The following is a 21,474-nucleotide window of genomic DNA, read 5'->3' as shown; positions in this document are numbered from 1 at the left end:
AAGTCCAAATCCATTGGGTTAGCCCATTTAATTGGACTAAAATAATGAGCCCACTTCATTAAGCCCAAGATGTTATCTTCCTAGAGGCCCAGTTTAGTGCCACGTGTCATATTACATGACATACCAAGTCAAGCGGGGAGAGCCAATAGGATCTCGAAATGACAAGGCATGCCAATCAAATTTAAAGGCCAATGAAACCGCGCCACATGTGCAAGTGACATGTTCTGGCCAATCAAATGTGGTCTTGTCACTCTTGAATTTGATTGGTCGGAAAGAGTTTGTTCTCATCACGGCTCTTCCATCCCACAACTATAAATATAGGTCTTCATAATTCATAGAAGACACCAGAAGTTACAACATGTGCAAGTGAGCTCGTGGATCAAAAGCCACAATTCTCTTTAAGCTGCAAGTGTTCGATCATTCAAGCGCTTTAACACAAATTTCAAGTATTCAAGATCAAGAACGAAGTCAAACTAAATACAAGGTGTTCAAGATCAAGGCTGCTTGTTCGTGATATAATTTGTGGCAACAATCAAAGTGTTCGCGACGGATAAATCAAATTCAAATTTAAAATCAAGCTCAAAGACCCTTGAATTTTTATTAGTCAGAGAAATCATAGAGATTGTACATTCATATTACTTGAAATAAAATACTACGGCCGTTGCAATATTTTTCTGTCTTGATTTTATACACCTAAATTCTAAAAAAGAAAGAAAAAGAAACTACTCAACACTACAGATAAAAGTGATCTAACCTTCGAATTTATTGATATAATGAAATAAAATCACAAGGAAAAACAAAATAAAATACAGATTCAATAAATGAAGATTGCGTAAGCTTCTTTAATTGTACTCATAATTGCATCTGGAAACAGTCAACAAATTTCAAGCACGTGTCAGCCACTCGTCAATACCGCGTGTGGGCAAATCCATAATCTTAAAAAGTTCACGACTAAATCAACGCGGTTACAAGGCGGTCGTACTTGTCGTATAATAAGCTGAAAAAGTAACATGATAATGCCTTATTGACTTAATGTTTTCTTCCAATCTTTTTAACATAATAAAAGGGTACTCCGTACCTTTTATATTTACAAATTTAAAGATAATTTATTTTTATCATTCACACTTATTTTTAATGAAATAATTTATAATTAATAAATATCTATTATTCATTTTAAGTAATTAATCTTTAAAAGTCTTACTTTCGTAAATATTACATAAATTACGAAAAAAGAAGAAAATTAACTATCCTCCTTTCTTCCTTCATTTAATTGATTACTACCTCTATTTTATTTTATACGAAATTATTTGATTGATTAACAATTCTTTTTTTTTAAAAGTTTGTAAATCTAAATTATAAATTATAAATATTCATGTATTTTATAAAATAGAAAATTAACTATTAAATATTACATTAATTTAAATTTAAAAATATGTTACTATTATTTTTTAACGCTGTAAGAAAAGAAAGTATTAGAAACAGAAAAAATCCCCACTTTTTAAAATTTAGTTGAAAAAGGAAATTAAGAAGAGAAAATTGACTATCTTTCTTACTTCCTTCCTTTCATACATATCTCCACTTCTTTCGTATATCCTGTTCCTTAAAAAATAAAACACCAAAAGAACACCCAATTCACCGTTTGACTCTAATTTTCAAGATTGAGAAAGAATTTCTAAAGATTTTGAGTTTATGGGGTCTAAAGGAGGAGTTTTTTCCTGCTGTTTATGCTTAATTTTTGCTGTATTTTTGCTGAGTTCTTCATTTGTCATTGGAGGTGATATAGTTCATCATGATGATGTTGCTCCAAAGAGGCCTGGTTGTAACAACAATTTTGTGCTGGTAATTTGTCTATCTCTTTAGCTCATTTTTTCATTTTTAAACTTTTCAAAGTTTGAGTCTTTTTTTGCTCAAATGTTGATTTCTGTTCAAAGTTTGTGTCTTTTTTTTTTGTTGCTAAAAGGTTCATTTTTGCTTAAAGTTCGAATCTTTTTTGCTAAAATGTTCATTTCTGTCCAAAGTTGGAATCATTTATTTTGCTAAAAAGATTAATTTTTGTTCAAAGTTTGAGTCTTTTTTTGGTCAAAGTTTCATTTTTTGCTTTTGTGTGTGTATATATATGTATATGGATGTGCTTAATAGAGATCTTTTGATTTTTTTTTTTTTTTTTGGTGAAGATCTTTTAATTTGTCTTTACATTACTGATGTTTAAGTTTTGGTTGTATAAATGTAAATCTGTTTGTGAAGAGATTTGATTACTCATGTGCTTATTACTGGCTTATGATAATGGTTTGTCAACTTATGTGATTTCAATGAGAATTCTAAGGTTATGTTTATTAATTCTCTAAAAATGAACTTTACCTATTTAGAAATTATATAAAAAGTACTACGAATCTGAATTATGTATTGTAAAATCATTCATAAGAATTTGACTCTTATAGTAATACTATGGCCAAAGCCAGTAACTTTGGCTTAAAAAGACCACTAAATAAGTACAAATAATTGATCCGAACCCATTAAGTCAAATTGTTGTGGTAGAATCCCGAAATCGAACCCATAAAGTTTAAATCTTGGATCCACCCCTCTGCTATGTCCCGCTTTTTTTTTTCTTTTTTCGTTGGCTTCGTAATCCATGCCTACTGTTCATTGGTTTCTGTATTTTAGCTGAATTACCTTTTAGCGGTTAAAGCTTGAATTTTTCCGTTTTGTTCTGTGTATTTATTGCTGTATTAGATTATCAGCGGGTAAAGCATGATGCTTGCTGTGATGTTATTTTGTTATTACTTATTTTGGGGTTTATCTGCATCGCATCTTGGCGGTTAATTCACTCCCGACACCCAATTCTACTCCACTAGTCCCATGGAGTAGAGATTAAAATGAAAGTTTGGAATTATTTGTTTGTTATTGTGGAGTTAGAAAAAATGAGTTCATAGTAATAGTTGTTGTCGCACCCCTAAAAGTAAACAAATAAATGTGTTCCCTCTCTATATAAGTTATAAATGAGGTGTTCATACAATTTCACATGGTATCAAAGAAGGCGAAGTTCCTATGTTTGAATTTGATCGTCACCCAACAATGAAAAATCTTCACATACTTGCCGCAAAAAAAGAATAAGCCGCACGTCGAGGGACAAAAGTAATGTGAAGCCCTCTCTCCATGTCAAATTGAATTTTCACCTTTCTTTGTTGAGCCATCCAAAATCATTGCAAATTTCTTATAAGGAAAGTCCTTACTCCCCGGTAGTATTATATAAATCAGATAGTACATGATACGTCTCTATGCAATGCTTTCTCAACCTTAAAAAATCCGCACCTAGCATCCACATGTTTCCCGTTTAACATTTCTCTTTTTAGTTGGTTGGTTCCCCATTTAATATTCACATTCAAAATATGCACATATTTTCCTCTATTCGTAATAGTTGCGCCAAGTCGAAAGTGAACCAATCAAATTGGATGGAGAGGCTACTAATCTTTATTAGTTGCTTGAATTTTTGGAGATGAATACCTTTGCCATAAGGGAATGGGTCAATAAAGGGATGGACTAAAAAAGAAAAGATATGTCAAGTCCATTAGAAGAATGAAGTTAAAAGTGAAAGAATAAGTGAATAACCACAATTGTGGTATTAGTCTATGCAAGGTTTTTTCCGATCACTTTGGGATTTAATTAAATTTGATGGTCTAAATTTTGATTAGGCTCGCTAATAGTAGAACTTGGCAACGGCATCTGGTGTATCATTACTTTTGGTAATCGTAGACAAAATATTAGTCTACAAGCATCCAGGACAGGAATTGAAGACTTAATTGTGCTAAGATCCATTTTTGGAAGCTATAGATTGATAGTTATCCCAGATATACTGGCCTGAAGAGCATCCATTCAGGATTCTGGGAGTGTATGATATCTTTTTTTCACTCAAAAGGAAATGTAAGAAATGACATGACAACGAATCATCAAGCAGGATTCTTGGTTTGTAAAGGCCTGCTGTACCTTTCCAACTCCTTTGCATAATAGAGGGCTCTACTTGTTTGCTTTATTTGTTCCCCTCTTATCGTTTAACCCTACTAACCGAACCATTATAGGCAATCCTTGGCATTTGCGTAGTTGGCAGATTGGAACCCGAGATCTAAGAAAAGGAAAATTTGATTTCAGTAGTTTAAGTTGCATCATCAGTTGATATGACGCTTCCGTGCATTTTCTTGTGCCTTCTCAGTTAAGCATTCATCGGTTTGTGTTTCTGTCATTTTCTTTAAGAAAATAAGGACTAAACCTTCCAAACAGAAGAGGCAGGTTCGATAGCATAACTTCGCCACTAGCTTGCTCCATGGCATCAGTTTATTTAGGTCAAATCTAAAGGACTTCAAAAGGATAAAAATGGAAATGTACCATCCAAAGTAGTCTTCTGTTAATACGTCATGTATAGACAACTAATAGAATTCAAAATTTCGCTTTTGACATGATGGTTGTTTGTGACTTGATCATTTTATGAATGGAGATGAATAATCTAGATTCTAAGGTTTGGTCATACGCATAGTTTGTAAAATTTACTGGGACCCGAGGTACTTTGTTGGCTCATTTGACAAAATTCTATGTCATGGCTGGGATAGACGTAATGTTTTGTTGTTTGGCATAGCGTGAGCAGAATACTGCTCCAATGTACTTTGATTGTCATTTGGTCAAGAATTTATGCGAGAGTTGGAGTCTCTTTCAACCTTGCAACTTGTAACTGCACTTATCTCCTAAAGTAGTATTTCCTTAAATAGGTAAAAATTCCAACATGGGTTCATGGGAATGAAGTAACTGAGTTTGTTGGCATTGGGGCTCGATTTGGCCCCACATTGGAATCAAAGGAAAAACGCGCTAATCAGACGAGGCTTGCCTTTGCGGACCCAACGGATTGTTGTAGCAAGCCTAAGAATAAGGTTGATCTTGCATTCTTTTTGTGAAACATGATTTCACTTATTAGACACTTCTATAAGGATGTAGCAAACTCACTGTTTAGGTCTCGATTGTATGATAGCTCACTGGTGAGGCCATCCTGGTGCACCGAGGTAATTGCAGTTTCACTAGAAAAGCAAAAGTTGCAGAGGCTGCTGGCGCTTCAGCGATCATCATTATAAACAACCAAACAGGTTTTGGTGCTCTAATTTCAATATTTTCCTCAGTAATGCTCGGTTTCATTTTTCCTTGTTCTAATAATGAATATGGGCTCTTAACCTTGATATGTACTTCTGCATACTGCTGTAAGCTACATAGCAGTCATTATAAAATTTCCAATTGTTGTTATGCAATCGCTTTTCCAGTATTGTTTCTCGATATGCACAGGCCAAGGGTTTAAACATAATTTTATGTTCTCTTATTGCTTTTTAGAGCTCTTCAAGATGGTTTGTGAGCCCGATGAACCTGATGTGGACATTGGTATCCCTGCCGTGATGCTCCCACAAGATGCAGGTACAAGCCTGATAGAGTTTCTCAGGAACAGCTCTGCAGGTAGGCTTATTATATTTTACTTTTCGTTAGTCCTAGGTGTGGCGGGGTGGGGGGTTTGGCTCCTTTATCATGCTTCACTGAATTTAACATGGTCCCTATCCATGTGGATTTGTTCCCACCATTGTCACTTACAGACTTTCCATCTGTTCAGTTTCTGTGCAGCTATACTCTCCAAAACGTCCAACTGTTGATGTTGCTGAAGTGTTTTTATGGCTTATGGCGGTTGCTACCATTTTATGTGCTTCTTATTGGTCTGCATGGAGTGCCAGAGAAGCAGCAATTGAGCAGGACAAGTTCTTAAAAGTGGGTCATAGTCATTCCTTGTTTATATTCCCACTCTCTAGTGACAGTCGATGCATCTTTTAGATACACTAATGCTCATTGCACCTCTCATTGACAATTTGGTTGAACTATGTATCTGCTCTTGTAGGATGGCTCAGATGATTATGGTGGCAAGGAGGTGACCCATTCCGGTGGTGTATTGGACATCAGCACAACATCAGCACTTCTGTTCGTGGTGGTTGCATCTTGCTTCTTGATTATGCTTTACAAGTTGATGTCTTTCTGGTTTATTGAGGTTCTGGTGGTCCTATTTTGCATCGGTGGCGTTGAGGTATGTCATAGCTATTGAAGACATTAATTGATGATGTATTCTCTCTAACAACTTATTAAGCTTTAAGATGAGATGATCACATAGGAGTCATTTGGTAGCTGGTTATAGGGTAAGTTATTCATGTATTAGGAGTAACATAACTAATACCATGTTTGGTAGCCTTTAAGTACTTTGTACAAAAGTCAGCATAACTAATGTTATGTTTGGTTGCTTTTTCCATTGGGGGTATAAGTAATACATGGATACGTTATACAACAAATTTATGTATTATTTATGCAAGGTAGAATGTGGAATGATTAATACATGTATTAGTAATACATGGATTAAACAATCAAATGACCAAAAAAACCTCATATTTATTTTAAATTACACATGATATAGTTAAAATAAAGTAAACATTTAAAAAAAAAAATCTCTACATTACAATCCATAAAATTACTATCCATGCATTACTAATCCTTACATAACCAATGCCTTCGTAATTAAACCATGCATAACTAAACCCTGAGGAGCCTTAACCCAAGGATACAATGTACTCCCTCTATTCCAAGTTATGTGACGTTTTCCTTATTAGTACGTTCCAAAAAAAGGATACATTTCTGTATCTAGGAACAATATAACTTTAAAACTTTCCATTTTACCCTAATCAAAAGCTTTTATAGTCATACAAATGTTATGGAATATTTTATTTTTTGATAACCGTGATGCCCGGCCCAGCTTGCGAGCACCTCGACTAATTTCACAGGATATCTGCTACCTCCGACCAGTAATAAGTACCACCAGGTAACTCTGTTCACCAAGGCTTGGACAGATTAGAAGAAACCACCTGGTGTTTTTGCCTCGGCTGAGATTTGAACTGAGACCTCAATGTTCTCAACCTACTTCATTGAGCACTAGGTCACACCCTTAGGTGCAAATGTTATGAAATGTTTAAGACCACAAGTTTCAAATGTGCTATAATTACACAAATATTACGGCATATTTAAGACCACAAGTTTCAAAAGTGTTCCTTTTTTTCTTAAACTCCGTGCCTTCATCACATAAATTTAAACGGAGGGAGTATTAATTGTAGTTCCACTAGTAAAGCTCTAAAAATAGCAACTAAGGGCATTTTCATCTGTACTTCTGGATAACTTCCATGTGTAGGTGATTTGATTTTAGGTAATGACTTGCTAGCATGGGATAGTTATGTATAGGAAGTATATGAACAAAATGAATGGAATAAAGATCATATTGTCTCAACGTGACAACATATGAAGTCCATGCTGACACTTTTCCCTCATTGTAATTGCAGGGTCTACAAACCTGTTTGGTGGCCTTGTTATCATGGTATGTTTATTGTATTGTTGTTACTAATTGTTATCTTAATTATGGTATATCAAATGGTTTGTTGTGCAAAATAAGGGAGGGCGAAGAGGAAGTGGATTGGAAGAGAATACAATTGGGACCAAATTGAAACTTCCCCAGTTTCCATTATTTGGTATTCTTGGGTGGTTGGCTGATTCAATCCCCGCCAATCTTTCGTTCTGTTAACCATTGTAGTGGTAAAATGCAGAATCCCTCTCATTTAATGAATGAAGGTGCTCATTAGTTTTAAATTTCCACTATCGCACTTCTCTTTTTCCGATTCAAAAATTTATTGATAAAGATATGTGTTCCTCCGACTTTCTCAAAAGAAAAATGTGTTCCTCCGAGGAAAACCAGGAATGAGGGCAGCTGGCAAATTACCAATGCGAGTTTCTATCAACTATACATTCTTTAAGTCCTCCTTAAACTTCTCCCTTGAGTTCAAGGACCTCAAGTGTAATTCTCGGATTTGGAGAATTCAAATATACGCACATTAATGTCACACACTGCAATAATAGCATGACACTCATAAGCAAAGATCAACATATGTGGAATGAGATCTGAAAGGCAACAAGAACTATGCCTAAGTCCCAAACAAGTTGGGTCAACGATTTGAATCCTTTTCTTTCTTCAAGCTTAGCTCATACATAACTACCAAAATAAAATAAAAGCGAAAGGAATAAGATTTGGAAGGACTGTAATTAAATAATTGGTATAGAACAATGACAGAGGAAGTGTTCTCCCTGAGCAAACCAAATGAGAGGTAAAATTATAAAAGATTAGCTCTTCCATTTTTAATTCAAACCATAGCATTTCAGAAGTCTTTTGTCGTAGTCTGTGCCTTTAATTTGTTTTTTAGTAGTAGTTCACAAAGGCATCCATCTGTTGACTTATCTCCACGAAAAATATTAAACTACTACCTATTGCTAGTAAGGGTGAAATGGCTAAGAATAACAAACAGTTCACTTAGTAAACAGAGATACCAAACTATGGCGATTTAGCATACTTCTAAGGAAGTACTTTTATGTGGCACTTTTGTATTTTAGAAAATTGAAAAGGTGTATATAAAGTCTTAGTCATAGATAAGTCGTTGACTCCTTGAAGTGGAAAAATGTATATTCTGTGTAGGATAGTGGCCCCTTTAAGAATTCCAAGGAGCCTTTTCTGAAATCTATGATTTTTCAGTTACTTGGAATTATTTGGCTTCAAGAAGTCATAGTTTTTGAGGAAGGCAAAGAATTCTTTAAAAAAGAAATAGAAATGATATCGTTTTCGCAGTAGAGTACTACAAAATTGTTTGGGCATCTCATAGGCTTGGGTTTCCTACGGCTCATCAGGTCAAGCATTTTAGTCTGTTTGAGTTCTGCCCAATCTTTCATGTTTGATAGGGCTATCCTTTCAGAATAGAGCAGTTACAGTTACATTTGGTAATTGCTACTCTCCCGTCATCATCAATAGTATTGTTGATGGATACTAGATTTCTATTACTTTATTCTTGAAACAAGGTGTAATTCACTTTACATACCATAATGGCATTTCATAAGTTGGTCCTCAGATACCTGGCTAATGGTCATTTTTTATAGTTTCAGATGGTTTGAACATGCTCATGAATCGGTTGTTAAAGTTCCACTTCTGGGGCCTGTTTCATATCTTTCGCTGGCAATTTCTCCGTTCTGCTTAGCTTTCGCTGTTATGTGGGTGGTTTTCCGCCGTGTCTCCTTTGCTTGGATAGGTCAAGACATACTTGTAAGAACTATTATCATATTACACTTGTTACCTTTTCAATTTTTTGTCTTCATTTTCAAAATCCAGCAGTCTACCTCTGTAGTGCAATGATCTACCCACGGTCAAAGATATGCTTTAATGTAACGTTTGGCATGGGATGATGTGTGCAAACGGTTTTGATATTTTCTTCTGCGCAAGTGGAAATTCTAAAGGATTAACATTTTGTAGTGGTGATAGAAACTTATTCAATCGAAGAATAAACTCGTTTTTATGTACTTCAAAGACAAAAAAAAAAGCTGTTTGTATTTTGTCAACATGAAGTCATGATATGGTTAAAAAAGAGTAGATGTGTACCTAAATATATTTACTGTGAGAGAAAAAGTTGTATTATCAAAATTCTGGTAAAAACCTCAGCACTTATATTGACCTACCTGCATTCTTGGACACCTTTTTATCTCTCTTTTATAAAAAGAAAAAGTATAACTTTCTTTCCCATGGAAGTATTATACTTCAGCTGTGATATCGTATTTTCTGTAAAAAGTGAAATTAATCATACCTGTAAAGAGTATTTTATGGAAACATGGGAGATGTGATGTTGTAGCTTCTTGGTCCGAGTTAGTTTGTTTGGTGTGTGTTTATGCCGAGAGATCAGCGCGCATGCTTTTGGAGTTCTGCTTGTATTTTTTCCCATGGGTTGCCTGATCTCAAGAGACAAAAGTATTAATTATTTTTAATTTTTTATATATTATAGCGAAAAGACATTCTTATTAAAAAAGAGGTAAAAATACATGTATTAATTAAGTCGTTTGGACATTATATGAGTTGAAGTTGGTAAAAAAGAGTATCTAAGGTTGAAGTTGGCAAAAAGTTTATGGAAGTTGAAATTGTGCCTCGACATGAACTTTACTTGGAAACAGAGTTTGTGGAAGCTTAGGTTTTTGCAAGTGGAATCCATCTTTTTTTTTATTTGCTTGAAATGCACCTTCAAATCAATATTTTAATCACTTGAAGTTCAGTTTTTGCAAGTATGAAATAGTAACTATGCCGAAGTGGAGCCTTAGACTTGAGAAGAAAAATATAAATTAGTTGGTGCTTCATGTGTAAGGAGGATGGAAGCATGTGAACCACCTTTTAGTACAGTGCCACTTCAAAATTAGATTGTGAAGCGCAGTTAATTAGGTGTGCCAATAATCGTCGGATTAATTGGAGGGAAATTCAGGAGGAAGAAAAAGAGGAAAGCACGGGAGGTGACCCTCTTTATGCTCATGTGGTCAATTGGAAGGAGAAAAGTAAAAGAGCATTTATGGGAATTGAAAGCTCTTATGCAAAGTACACGTGATATTCCAATAAGCGTCAAAGTTCGGGTGTTGTTTGTAGATAAACATATTGCTACATAACTTTTTGTTTTTGTATTTACCTTGTATTTGTGGTGTATACCTTTCACGGCCTTTTGGCTAAGATCAAGTATAGTATCTGTCTTTTATCAGTTTAATACTCCCTCCGTTTCAAAAAGTTTGTCTTAGTTTGATTTGGCACAAACTATAATAAAGAAGAGTTTTTTGAGATATGTGGTCTTAAATAAGCCATAACATTTGTGTGGATGTAAAACTTTTGAAACTTGTGGTGTGAAACCTACCATAGCATTTGTGTGGCTATAAAAGCTTCCTATTAAGGAAATATTGAAAGGTGCCAATCCTTTTGGAACAGACTAAGAAGGAAAGAGTGAATCTTTTTGAAACAGAGGGAATATCTTGTATATGTGGTGTATATCGCTTCAATTAATGAAGAATTGACCTTATCAACAAAGATTATGATTTGAGCTAAGAGCCTGATGATCTTATTTTCTTCCTTCTCTTAACTAGGGTATTGTGTTGATCATTACCGTTCTCCAGATCATACGAGTTCCCAATCTCAAGGTAAATCAATTCATTGTGCTGCATTTCTCATTATGCTGTGGATTTTGTTAAGTAATTGTTTCTGGTATTTACACCACAAGCAAATCCTTTTTTGACAGCACCTTTCATTCCTTCCTTAATGTGGTTCCCTTAATTTATACGTCAACTAGTGAGTTGATAAGTGCTCAAAAAGCTAAAGTTTACCGACTTCATTTTTTGTGCTTCTCCTCGTTCTCTTCCTCCTAACAGAGCATTGTGAAATGGTTGTCGCCCTCCAGTTTATCTTGTACTTCTGTTGGCCTTTCAACTATCATGCAACTAAGCAGTTGTAACGATTAAGCACAGTAAGGAGTAATAGTATGTTTCAGAAAGCTATCTTCGGATATGATTACTTTTATGTTCTCTCTAAAATCAAACTGTGGCTCTTTAACAGGAACTGGCAGTGAAACTAATTAATTTTTTTTTCTTTGACCTTATCAGGTGGGAACAGTTCTTCTCACTTGTGCATTCTTCTATGACATTTTTTGGGTATTTGTTTCCAAATGGTTGTTCCACAAGAGTGTTATGATAGAGGTATGCTCATAGTTGATTGTTTGTTTCTACTTTAGGTTCGCTTACGTGCTTTCCACCCTGCCTGTCACAGAATGGAAATTTGTTGATGTTGACAAATGTATATTTGTTGGCTTCTGCGGCAGGTTGCACGTGGTGATAATAGCGGAGAAGATGGAATTCCCATGTTACTGAAAATCCCACGAATGTTTGATCCTTGGGGTGGCTACAGCATCATTGGGTTTGGCGACATAATTTTACCAGGATTAGTAGTAGCATTTTCATTAAGGTTTGACCACTACCTGAATGATAATTGCATTTCGTCCATCAATATAGTTCCACAAAGCCCCATCTATCTAACACCAGGATTACTTGTAGTGTTCATGTCAAGATTTGGCCGCGGAGCTGTATGATAGTTTTACTTTATCATAAGAAATGGCTGTTTTTTTTTTTTTTTTGGGGGGGGGATCAACTTTTCAAAAAAGGAGAAAGGGTTGGGTATCATGATTAATTCTGCATTCTTACAACTTGAAAGTTTTTAAAATTTTGGTTTTATTTATTACATTATGTTCTTTGTTGCAGGTATGACTGGCTTTGTAATAAGAGTCTTCGAGCTGGTTATTTCCTGTGGACTATGATTGCTTACGGTTTAGGTATAACTTCTGCATATAACATTTGATTTATCTTATGCACTTGTTCTTAAACTATGTTTATACCATCTTCTCTTTGTCAATACAGATCCTGTAGTTTTTTGCTTTCACATTTCCTCTCTTTCTCCCTCTCCCTACCCCCGGTGCTCCCTGCATCTTTTAGTCGAGCAAAAACAGAGGGTTGTTACATAGAATTGCCCACATCCCTACTAATGTTATCTAATCAGATCAGATGAATGTCAGAACTCACAAAGCATTTCCTCGACATTGAGGGTTATGCATCCCCAACGTTTGAGGTCCCTTTTTCTTTTCTTTTGGGGGGGCCAAATGTCTCCATTTAAGCTCGATATATATCTTTCATGTCATCAGAAGTCAACATGTTTTTTGTGACCAGCTGAAATGTTTGGATGTACATGATGTATTGCATTTTCGAGCTATTACTAAATTCTGCTAGATTCACCCACGAATTCATTTGACTTTTATTTTCTCTGTACAGGTTTATTTGTAACATATGTGGCTCTGAACTTGATGGATGGGCATGGTCAACCTGCTTTGCTATATATAGTTCCTTGCACATTAGGTATGTAACATCAAGCGTATAAAGGCGATTATAGTAGAGCAGCCAGTATTTAAAATCTGACAGTGAAGGTGGATGTTGATTTCCCACATCGGTTGTGGGATGGGAATTTGGTCTTCTTATATGGTCTTGGGCAATCCTCACCTCAAGTGCTCGCTTTTGGGGTTGAGTTGGGCCCAAGGTCCATTTCTTTATCACATACTTGTTAAGTACTGGTGGACCCATAATTTATATGCTGTGGGTTTTGAGATATATATCACCCTATTTATGCTTATTTTCACTCACACACACACACACATAAGGTTTGAGCCGAAAGTCGTGGGTTCTGTCAAACCCACGTATATAACTACGGGTTCGCCAATGCTCGATGTGATAGTATACTAAGATCTATTATTGTTATGTCAGGCACGTTTTTGATGTTGGGGAAGAAAAGAGGTGACTTGAAGCATCTATGGACAAGAGGAGAACCAGATAGGCCCTGCCCTCATATCCGGCTTCAACCGGTAGAGTAAATTAGATTTTGTACTATATCTGTAATCACATGTAGCTCTGATTTGTCAAAATACAAAGTTAGGGTACATATGTTAGAAGTCTGAAAGAGGTTAGAGTTCTGAAAGTCATACATAGGTTACTTAGGTTGCTCCCCGACCCCGCCCTATCCGGATGTTGAGTACATTGTTGTTAACCACATAGTACGTAGTTTTTCTTTGGGACCATTTCTCAATTTGTATGTCTTTATGCTAATCTTTTCTGTATCGTTCTAATTTTATGATGTCCCAAAAAGGAATGAGAAGAGCGTGTAGTTTACTGTTATGCAGTTGCAAAGATATTTATACCGCTTTGCAGTTTGCAAGGCGTTCATGCCTAGCTGCAAAATGCCTCATTTCGCAGCAGCATTGGTTACACTACTTTACTGAGAAACAAAAATGTGCAGTAGAGCATTTGTAAAAGTGAAGACAATGTTCTGTGATAGACTTTGTACGAGGGGATGGTTTAACTACTTTGATATAGTATTCATTTGGACTGTTTTCTTAAATGTTTTCTTTCTTCAATTATGTTTCAGTTTTCTTTCAGGTCAGTTTTACTTCTTGCAACTGCTTCCACATTCGTGGCCTTTTCATTTGCATCAGATGTGTATTATATATGCTGATAATATAATTTTTGCATTGTCAATGTAATTTAACATGTCGTAGCAGGTTGCATGTATCTTTTAGATGACATGATAATATGATTAATTTTTCTAAGTTAAATCATCACATGCTACATTAAATGTACGATTTCCCGATGGAAAATGGCCTTTCTACTGCTGTTCTTCACCTGTCGTGCCTCGTTCTGTTTGCAATCCCGACTCCGGTGTGCCTCGTTCTGTTTGCCATCCCTACTCCGGTTCGTACGAGCTTATTGGCTGAACTTTTTCATTATTGGCGTCAATTTTTCACGGCAACATTATCGTCTCCTGTTATGCCAAGCAAATATCAAAACTATGAACTCATTTGTCACCTGTGTTCTGATTTAGTCTTGCTCAACTAAAATTTCTTCAGTCAGGCATATCTGCATTTTCAGATTTTTCAAGTTCAAGGAACACGCCAAAGGACAGTGTCAGAACGTTGACAAGTTTTCTGATTTAATGTTGAGGTGAATTTTTAAAAATTCCTGTTTCTCAATGGAATATAAAAGGAACAATGCTCTCAGCTGTTTGAGTCCTTAAACACAATCGTGTTTGAGTCCATTCCCCAGCCTAATCTTCCTAATCTTGTGGCTTTAGCTTCGGGGTGTGCACTGTAAATACTGAATTACCATATCGAAATCGAAAAATTTCATGCAGTATTCGTATTTCGATATTTTTTTTTGGTAATTAATTTTATTATTACCAGGAAAAATAGTTACAAGTATAGTTAAAAAACCCCTATCATCTATCCATTAGATTTGGACATGCAACCCCAAATCTAGTGTCCTCATTCGTATTTCAATATTCGGCATGATATTTGATATTTATTTTAAAAAAAGATTAGCATTCGATAAAAATAATCTGTATTTGTAAAAAAATACTGAAACACCGAATATCTTACATAAATTTTTAATTGCTTGTATGATCCATATATATTATATTACTCCCTTCATTTCAATTTTTTGAACCTTTGTCAAATTAATTAATTTTCGATGTGAATCTGGATATAGATTTTTTATGATTTGTTTTTTTTTGAAATAAAATGTACATATTTAAAAACTACATAAAAAGTAGTATAAGTTACAATAGTTAACAATTCAAAATATCTAAAAATTATATGCAAAAATTATAATCAAAGAAAATCTTGTTTGACTCCCCAAATAGTTATATGTTCATTCTTTTTGAAGCTGAGAGAATAATATATAAATAATAATAAATATTCAATTGTTTAAATATAGATTAATAAAGGGCCTAAAATTCTAAATTTAAAGATGATATTAAGGACTTCTAATATAACTATCTATTTGATTATAAAAGGCCAACATTATCTTGCTTTGGTTTTTTGCTAATTACATGAATACCTTGTTGTTACACTCGAAGAAGTTGTTTATCTTAATTGAAATATATCCTTCATGTGATAATTGATTAACGAATAAGGGAATTGCATTTGCTTTCCTTGAATATTTCTGTATGTGTATTTAAGGTGTTAATCTGATATTGGATGTTTCCTTAAAAGTGCATTCAACTCAAAAGGGTAAACTTAAGTAGCTGATAATCACCATGATCTCAAGCAGTAATTGTTTAGGATGTTGTCAAATGAAGTTTTTACCTTTTCTAACATTTACCTTTTTCCTTTAGCATTTCTGTGCTCTATAATAAGTTGAAGTCGAACAAATCGTGGTTACCAACTTACCGTACCATATATTACCAAAATCGAACTTAAAAATACCCAACCATACCAAATTAATTTGTATAACAATGGTATAGTATTTTTAAAATCGAAAACTGAAATTACCGAAAAAAATTTCAAACCATACCATACCGCACCATGAACACCCCTCTAATTCAAAGTTGTAGTAGGAAACCTTAGTTATTTATGATTTGATTTATTTAATTCATGTCTAAATAGGATTTGCAATTACAATAAATGTAGGAATAGACTTTCATGTTTCTAGTTGAAATAAGTTTCATACTATTATAAATAGGGGTATTGATAACTTATTTTATGTGTGGAGAAGTGTGGAGGAAATAAAGAATTTGAGAAATCAATCAAAAATTTATAATAAAATATTTTCCTTTATATTGGTATCATAGCTTCTACGATCTTGGGAGAGAATCAAGTAGCTTCCGCTGCCGGCGGGCGGCGCTAGAATGTGTGCCGCCCGTCTTGTCAAAAAATATGGTGGCAAATCATAGATAGTTGTCGACAAAATTAGGTTATTCGATGAAAAGTTCGATAACAGATTAAAAAAAAACCAAGTTTAAAGAGATGCAACAAATATGGCACAAGATGAAGAAACTCTTCACTAAAAGTTGGAGAGGTTTAAAAAAGTTGGAAGTTGATTATGTGTTTCAACGAAATTGGGTGTTGGTGACAAAGTGCATCAACGTGAGTTGGAGACAGGGGCTTCAACAAAAATTGAGTGTTGGTGACTAAGTGCATCAACGATTGGTGACAAAATGCATCAACGTGAGTTGGAGGGGAGGGGGGAGGGGGCTTCAACAAAATTGAGTGTTGGTGACAAAGTGCATCAGCGCGAGTTGGAGATAGGGGCTTCAACAAAATTGAGTGTTGGTGGCAAAGTGCATCAACGTGAGTTGGAGACAGATGCTTCAACAAAATCGAGGGATGAAGACATGCGTTTCATGAAAAGTGAAAGTTGGAGAGATGTGCTCCAACATAACTGCATAACGAACAAATCAGACGTATACAACTTTGAATTACGGGAAAATGTTAGAAAACTAATTCAAAGTTGTAGTAGGAAACCTTAGTTATTTAAGATTTGATTTATTTAATTCATATCTAAATAGGATTTGCAGTTAGAATAAATGTAGAAATATGCTGTCATGTTTCTAGTTGAAATATGTTTCAAGTATTGATAGCTTATTTTATATGTGAAGAAGTATGGAGGAAATAAAGAATTTGAGAGATCAATCAAAAATTTATAATAAAATATTTTCCTTTAGTGTATGATGTTAATAACGTCCTCATGTTGTCCAAAATTGCCAAGGCAGTTTGGATTGTAGCATCTGAAACAACATCTTATTAATTTTGGTTTCCCGGTGTTTCATATTTGTATTGGAGCCCGACTAAATTCGAATTCGCACCGGAAAATTTCACATTGTGAGGTAACGCGCTCCTTAACAAAGGCAACGAGGCAATATATTATCACATCTAGTAAAAACTGCTCTTTAATCTCAAAAAAATACTGAGTGATTTCCTATTATCTGCCTAATCTTTGTGGGCGGTCACTTAGTACTTGTGCTAGTGGGAAGTAAGAGTAGCCGATGAAATAGTCGAGATGCACACGTATGGATCCGGATATCACCTTCAGCCAATAAAAAAAGTTACCCTTTAGTATCCAACACTTCATGTTCCCTATCTCACTTTCTAATGGTTATAAATTATAGTTATTGCTCATAGATCCCACCATTACAACCCCACCACCAACAACACTGAACTCATTAGGCTCAGTCAAAAGCAACAAAAAAAAAAATTAGGTACACTGAAAAGGAAACCTAGCACATGTACTGCACAGGGAAGAACTCATTTTCGTCGTCATCATCATCTCAACGTTGTGCTGACGAACTCCCGCGGATAAAGGAACCACGTCGATCACTCCCAATCATCATATCTTTCAGTCGGGATATGGGACTAATAATCGTCTTGCCCATTCTCTGTCGATGTGTAGAAAGCAAGTAGGTGAATCCAAAAACGCAATTTATAGCAGGATGAAATATTAGCGGCAAATATGAAATACGGCAATATGGTTTAAGAGAATCTTAAACCCCATAAATCATCCACGTGTATAACGTCATTAATTCAGCTCATGTTTCTCACTGTTCGGCCATCTCATCTAATGTTATTAAGACTAGGCTCTCATAGGTACTATTTGGCTGCAATCTTTCTTCAAATATTTTAACCCCACAGAAAGGATCATTAAACTCTTTAGAGTATTCAATCTGTCTTGTTTTAGAGTTAATTTTTCAGCACTCTGTCTTATCTACATGTTATCGACTAGATCAGAAAGAAGAAGCAGAGTGAAGCTTTCTCATACCATCAGCCCCTCCAAGACTCGATCCTATTTGTTGGGCCCTCTTATCTTTTAAAATAGCCTGCCTTAGTCAACTTAAGAAGAAAAAGTTAAGGCTGCCAAGGGAGCAAAACAACTTCCACTCATAGGTTGAGAACCTAAAATTTAGTTGTAAGAACTCAAATGACAGCCGAAATACTGAGGGAAACAAGCTCAATAAGAAAAATCTACTGCCAAATTGAGCGGTGTATTTGCATTGTAGTAGGCTATGGTATGTGTATTCCCCCACTACCACCACAAGCTATACCAACTCACCACAACCCTCCTCTCCCTTGAATTACCTACTGTTATCATTGCATCTCCTACGTGCACCAAGTAACGGAAGCTACCTTCTGGAAGCCTTAGTATCTCCCACTTTCTTTCACATCACCCTTCTATTCCATCTCTGGATGATTCACTCTGATACAAGAAACTCACCATCACCTCAATATCATCGAATCCTCCCTTTCACCTCCTAAAAGACCTCTCATATAGCCGGGGAAGAAATTTCTTTATATCATTCCATTCCCATTCCCACTTTATATCCAACTAGTGAATGACATGCCAAAATAATTGACAAAGTAAAATACATATCCCACATGTATCCTGGAACACGAATATGCACTGCTTCCAGGTAAAGCAGAATAAATGTTTCAGCATTACCAAAATTATAGTGATATTTGAAAGATTGAAATCTCTCGATAACAACGGATTCAAGCAGTACAAGAAAAGGTGAACTTAGGAAGAAACAAAAGGGTGAAACAGCAAGTAGGGTATTTTGTTATCTGGTGTCTGCAACATCTTATGGTGCCACTATTCTTCAAAATGAATGACATGGAATCTGGACAGATAAAAGAAGAAAAGAATTAGAGCAATGGGAGGGAGGAGAAAGGAAAGCTAAAGAAGACCTCCTGAAACGACCTTATTTAAATCCAGCAAATTGGAGTGTAATCCTGTGTTTCTTCCGATCCTTATCTCCATTAGATATCTGATTTGCTAGTATTTACCTTTCTCTAACCCCAACAACTTAGGAAGTATTAAAATCATGTAATCACCTCCTTTTCAGGAAGTTACAATCGAAATTACGGCAAACGTTAAGTAATCAATCACTTCAACATGATTCAGCTAATTGACAAAAAATTTCCCTACCAATGTCAGGACCGAGGTAGAACATGGTCAATCAGGGACGACAGCAGTTTGAACTATTTCAATAAGAATAGCAACAAACTTACCTCATCATTGCCTCCAAACTGCCACTTCATTTGCAATACCTGCCACCTTTCTAGCTGCCATCTCTGACCAATAACCACAAGGCCCATAACAGCTGCGGCAACGAAAATGGACCAGAATGCATTTGCATCTTTTGCATGGGCAATAAGTGAAACAGCCCGCCTTTTCCACCACGCTTGGCAAGGAAGATTTTCTGCATCATAGTTATCTTCATCTTTAGCCTTTGGACAATTTGATATGCCTGAATCTATACCCTGGTGAACAGGTTCAACTGGTTCTGCAACAATATTGCTTTCCTCTGTTGATGCTGACCCACCCATGGGTTCTTCGCTATGGAAAGAACTATAAGTAGTAGCATCAAAGAAATTCTGCTCTTTGTCCACCAAACCGAAGCCCTGCAAGACTGCATCTTCTTCAAATTCTGCACCACATGCGGACAAAATGCTACCCTTTTTATCAAATATTTGATCTCCAGAAAATTCCGTCGTGCTAAATACTTTAGTTTTTGTACTTTGTCCATCTATATCTGAATTAACCCCTTTATCAGTAACAAGTTCAGGAGAAGCATCTTTTCCACCCTGCTCACTAGGTATCTCATCATTATCAGGTTGCAATGCTGAATCCTCATGCTGATTTGGTGGAACGACAAAGTGCCCCGACATAAACATTGGATCAGAAGTTTCAGCTACATACTCTGCACTATTATCATCAACGAGGCCGACCTGTTTTGGACCAGGGGCAGCAGCATATACCGACTGCGTAAGCGTTACCACTTCCCACTCATTTCTATGAGGAGTAGCTTCGTCCCCTTCCACATTATTCGCCATTTTCGCAATGAGACTCAACACGCTTCACATTAATAAGGGAGAAAGAGAGCGGAAATGGAAAAATGAATAGAGATTAGAGCTCAGGAGCTAATAAAAGCATGAAACACATTTAAAAATAAAATATTTTCAAGAAAAATAAAATAAGAGAAGGTAATAAAGAATTTCCAGTACTTCACATTTTGTAATATTTTGCACCTATCCAGACGCTAGTTTTAACATTGATTGATGCTTTACAGAGATAGTCATGCTACTAGCAAGTCGACAAATATCAAAACAGAAGTTTCAAGGCAAATACTTTGTCCTGTAAAAGAAAGCATATTTACGCCTCCAAAACCAAACATTAGAATCTCCGCTACTTTAACACATCTCCAGACTGCAAACACACCTCAACATATTATAACAAAATTAATATGTCATCCCTCAATTTCTAACTGTTTGCCAGCAAATTAAAACTCTCTCTCTCTCTCTCCATCAATTTATAATTAAGTAAACATGTGTATGTGTAAAGCTTATACAAAAGTTCTTAACATTCAATTTGAGCAATCAACATCTACAACAACAACAACAAACACAGTATATTCCCACAAGTGGAATATGGAGAGGTTAGAGCGGACACAGACCTTACCCCTACCCTACCCAGTAAAGTAAAGGTAGAGAGGCTGTTTCCAATCAACATTAGTTACAGAAAATACATACAAGAAAAGATATGCATATACAAAATCTCCAACCTTCCCTCAGAAGATGCACAAATTCCAAAACCAAATTCCAAAACCAAAACCCTATCCAATCAACTAGTTAATAAGCTAAAGCAGAAGAATAACTGATGGATAAGTCAATGATCGTATAATCCAATCACAAAACCACAGAACCAGTTATAACAAGTTAAATTTGCGCTAATAGTACACAAAATAAAGCTGAATTTTGTAATACTTACAGAAGTGAAAGGCAGATTAGGAGAGTTGAAGATAACGGTGCTAGTGCTACTCTTACTCTGGGAACGATTTAGAAACTGTCTCGAAGAACGAGCGCAAGCATGATATAGTGAATTATTTTTGGGTGAGGATGTACCGGGATAGCCGGTAACAATGTCTAGACAATTGAGGAAGTTTGCAGTTAAACGATGTCGTTTGGATGCTAAATAGGACAAAAATATGTGGGCCCCGGTGTAGTGTGCGGATGATTGACGGTTTTTTCGATTGCTTGCGCGAGGAGTGAAGCATCCAGACCAATTCTCGTTCTTAAATCTTACTTCCTCCGTTTCAATTCACGTGAACTCATTTGAGTGACATGGAGTTTAAGAAAAGAGAAAAGACTTTTGATCTTTTGATGTAAAATGAGG

General features: G+C 35.6%; 2 protein-coding genes and 1 pseudogene across 3 annotated transcripts; 2 read left to right on the top strand and 1 right to left on the bottom strand.

Moving 5' to 3' along the window:
• The first annotated feature begins 1,528 nt into the window (after positions 1-1,528).
• LOC107794409 (signal peptide peptidase-like 4) lies at positions 1,529-13,650 on the top strand. The gene is made up of 14 exons (XM_075254225.1): positions 1,529-1,839; positions 4,755-4,913; positions 5,012-5,123; positions 5,362-5,481; positions 5,633-5,784; positions 5,912-6,094; positions 7,389-7,423; positions 9,025-9,187; positions 11,029-11,082; positions 11,542-11,634; positions 11,757-11,899; positions 12,193-12,263; positions 12,757-12,840; positions 13,243-13,650. Exons 1-14 carry the CDS (start codon positions 1,690-1,692, stop codon positions 13,347-13,349), a joined length of 1,626 nt encoding a protein of 541 aa, XP_075110326.1. The 5' UTR covers positions 1,529-1,689; the 3' UTR covers positions 13,350-13,650.
• LOC142165498 (U2 spliceosomal RNA) lies at positions 10,600-10,760 on the top strand (annotated as a pseudogene).
• Positions 13,651-17,317: 3,667 nt separating the features above from the next.
• On the bottom strand, positions 17,318-21,223 carry LOC107794410 (ATG8-interacting protein 1). Of its 2 annotated transcripts, none has more exons than XM_016616894.2 (3): positions 21,070-21,223; positions 19,311-20,157; positions 17,318-17,683 (listed from the first exon to the last, which is right to left on the bottom strand). In XM_016616894.2, the coding sequence occupies exons 2-3, from the start codon at positions 20,133-20,135 to the stop codon at positions 17,576-17,578; spliced, it is 933 nt and encodes a 310-aa protein (XP_016472380.1). In that variant the 5' UTR covers positions 20,136-20,157; positions 21,070-21,223; the 3' UTR covers positions 17,318-17,575. The 2 variants fall into 2 exon arrangements, with proteins under 2 accessions (XP_016472380.1, XP_016472381.1); XM_016616895.2 differs by lacking the exon at positions 17,318-17,683 and adding an exon at positions 18,681-18,919.
• Positions 21,224-21,474: the final 251 nt, after the last annotated feature.

The sequence above is a fragment of the Nicotiana tabacum genome, chromosome 1, assembly GCF_000715075.1.
Source record: "Nicotiana tabacum cultivar K326 chromosome 1, ASM71507v2, whole genome shotgun sequence".
In the NCBI taxonomy this organism is placed as follows: domain Eukaryota; kingdom Viridiplantae; phylum Streptophyta; class Magnoliopsida; order Solanales; family Solanaceae; genus Nicotiana; species Nicotiana tabacum.
The sequence above is the reverse complement of the archived record's forward strand: the minus strand, read 5'-3'. Positions and strand labels throughout refer to the sequence as shown.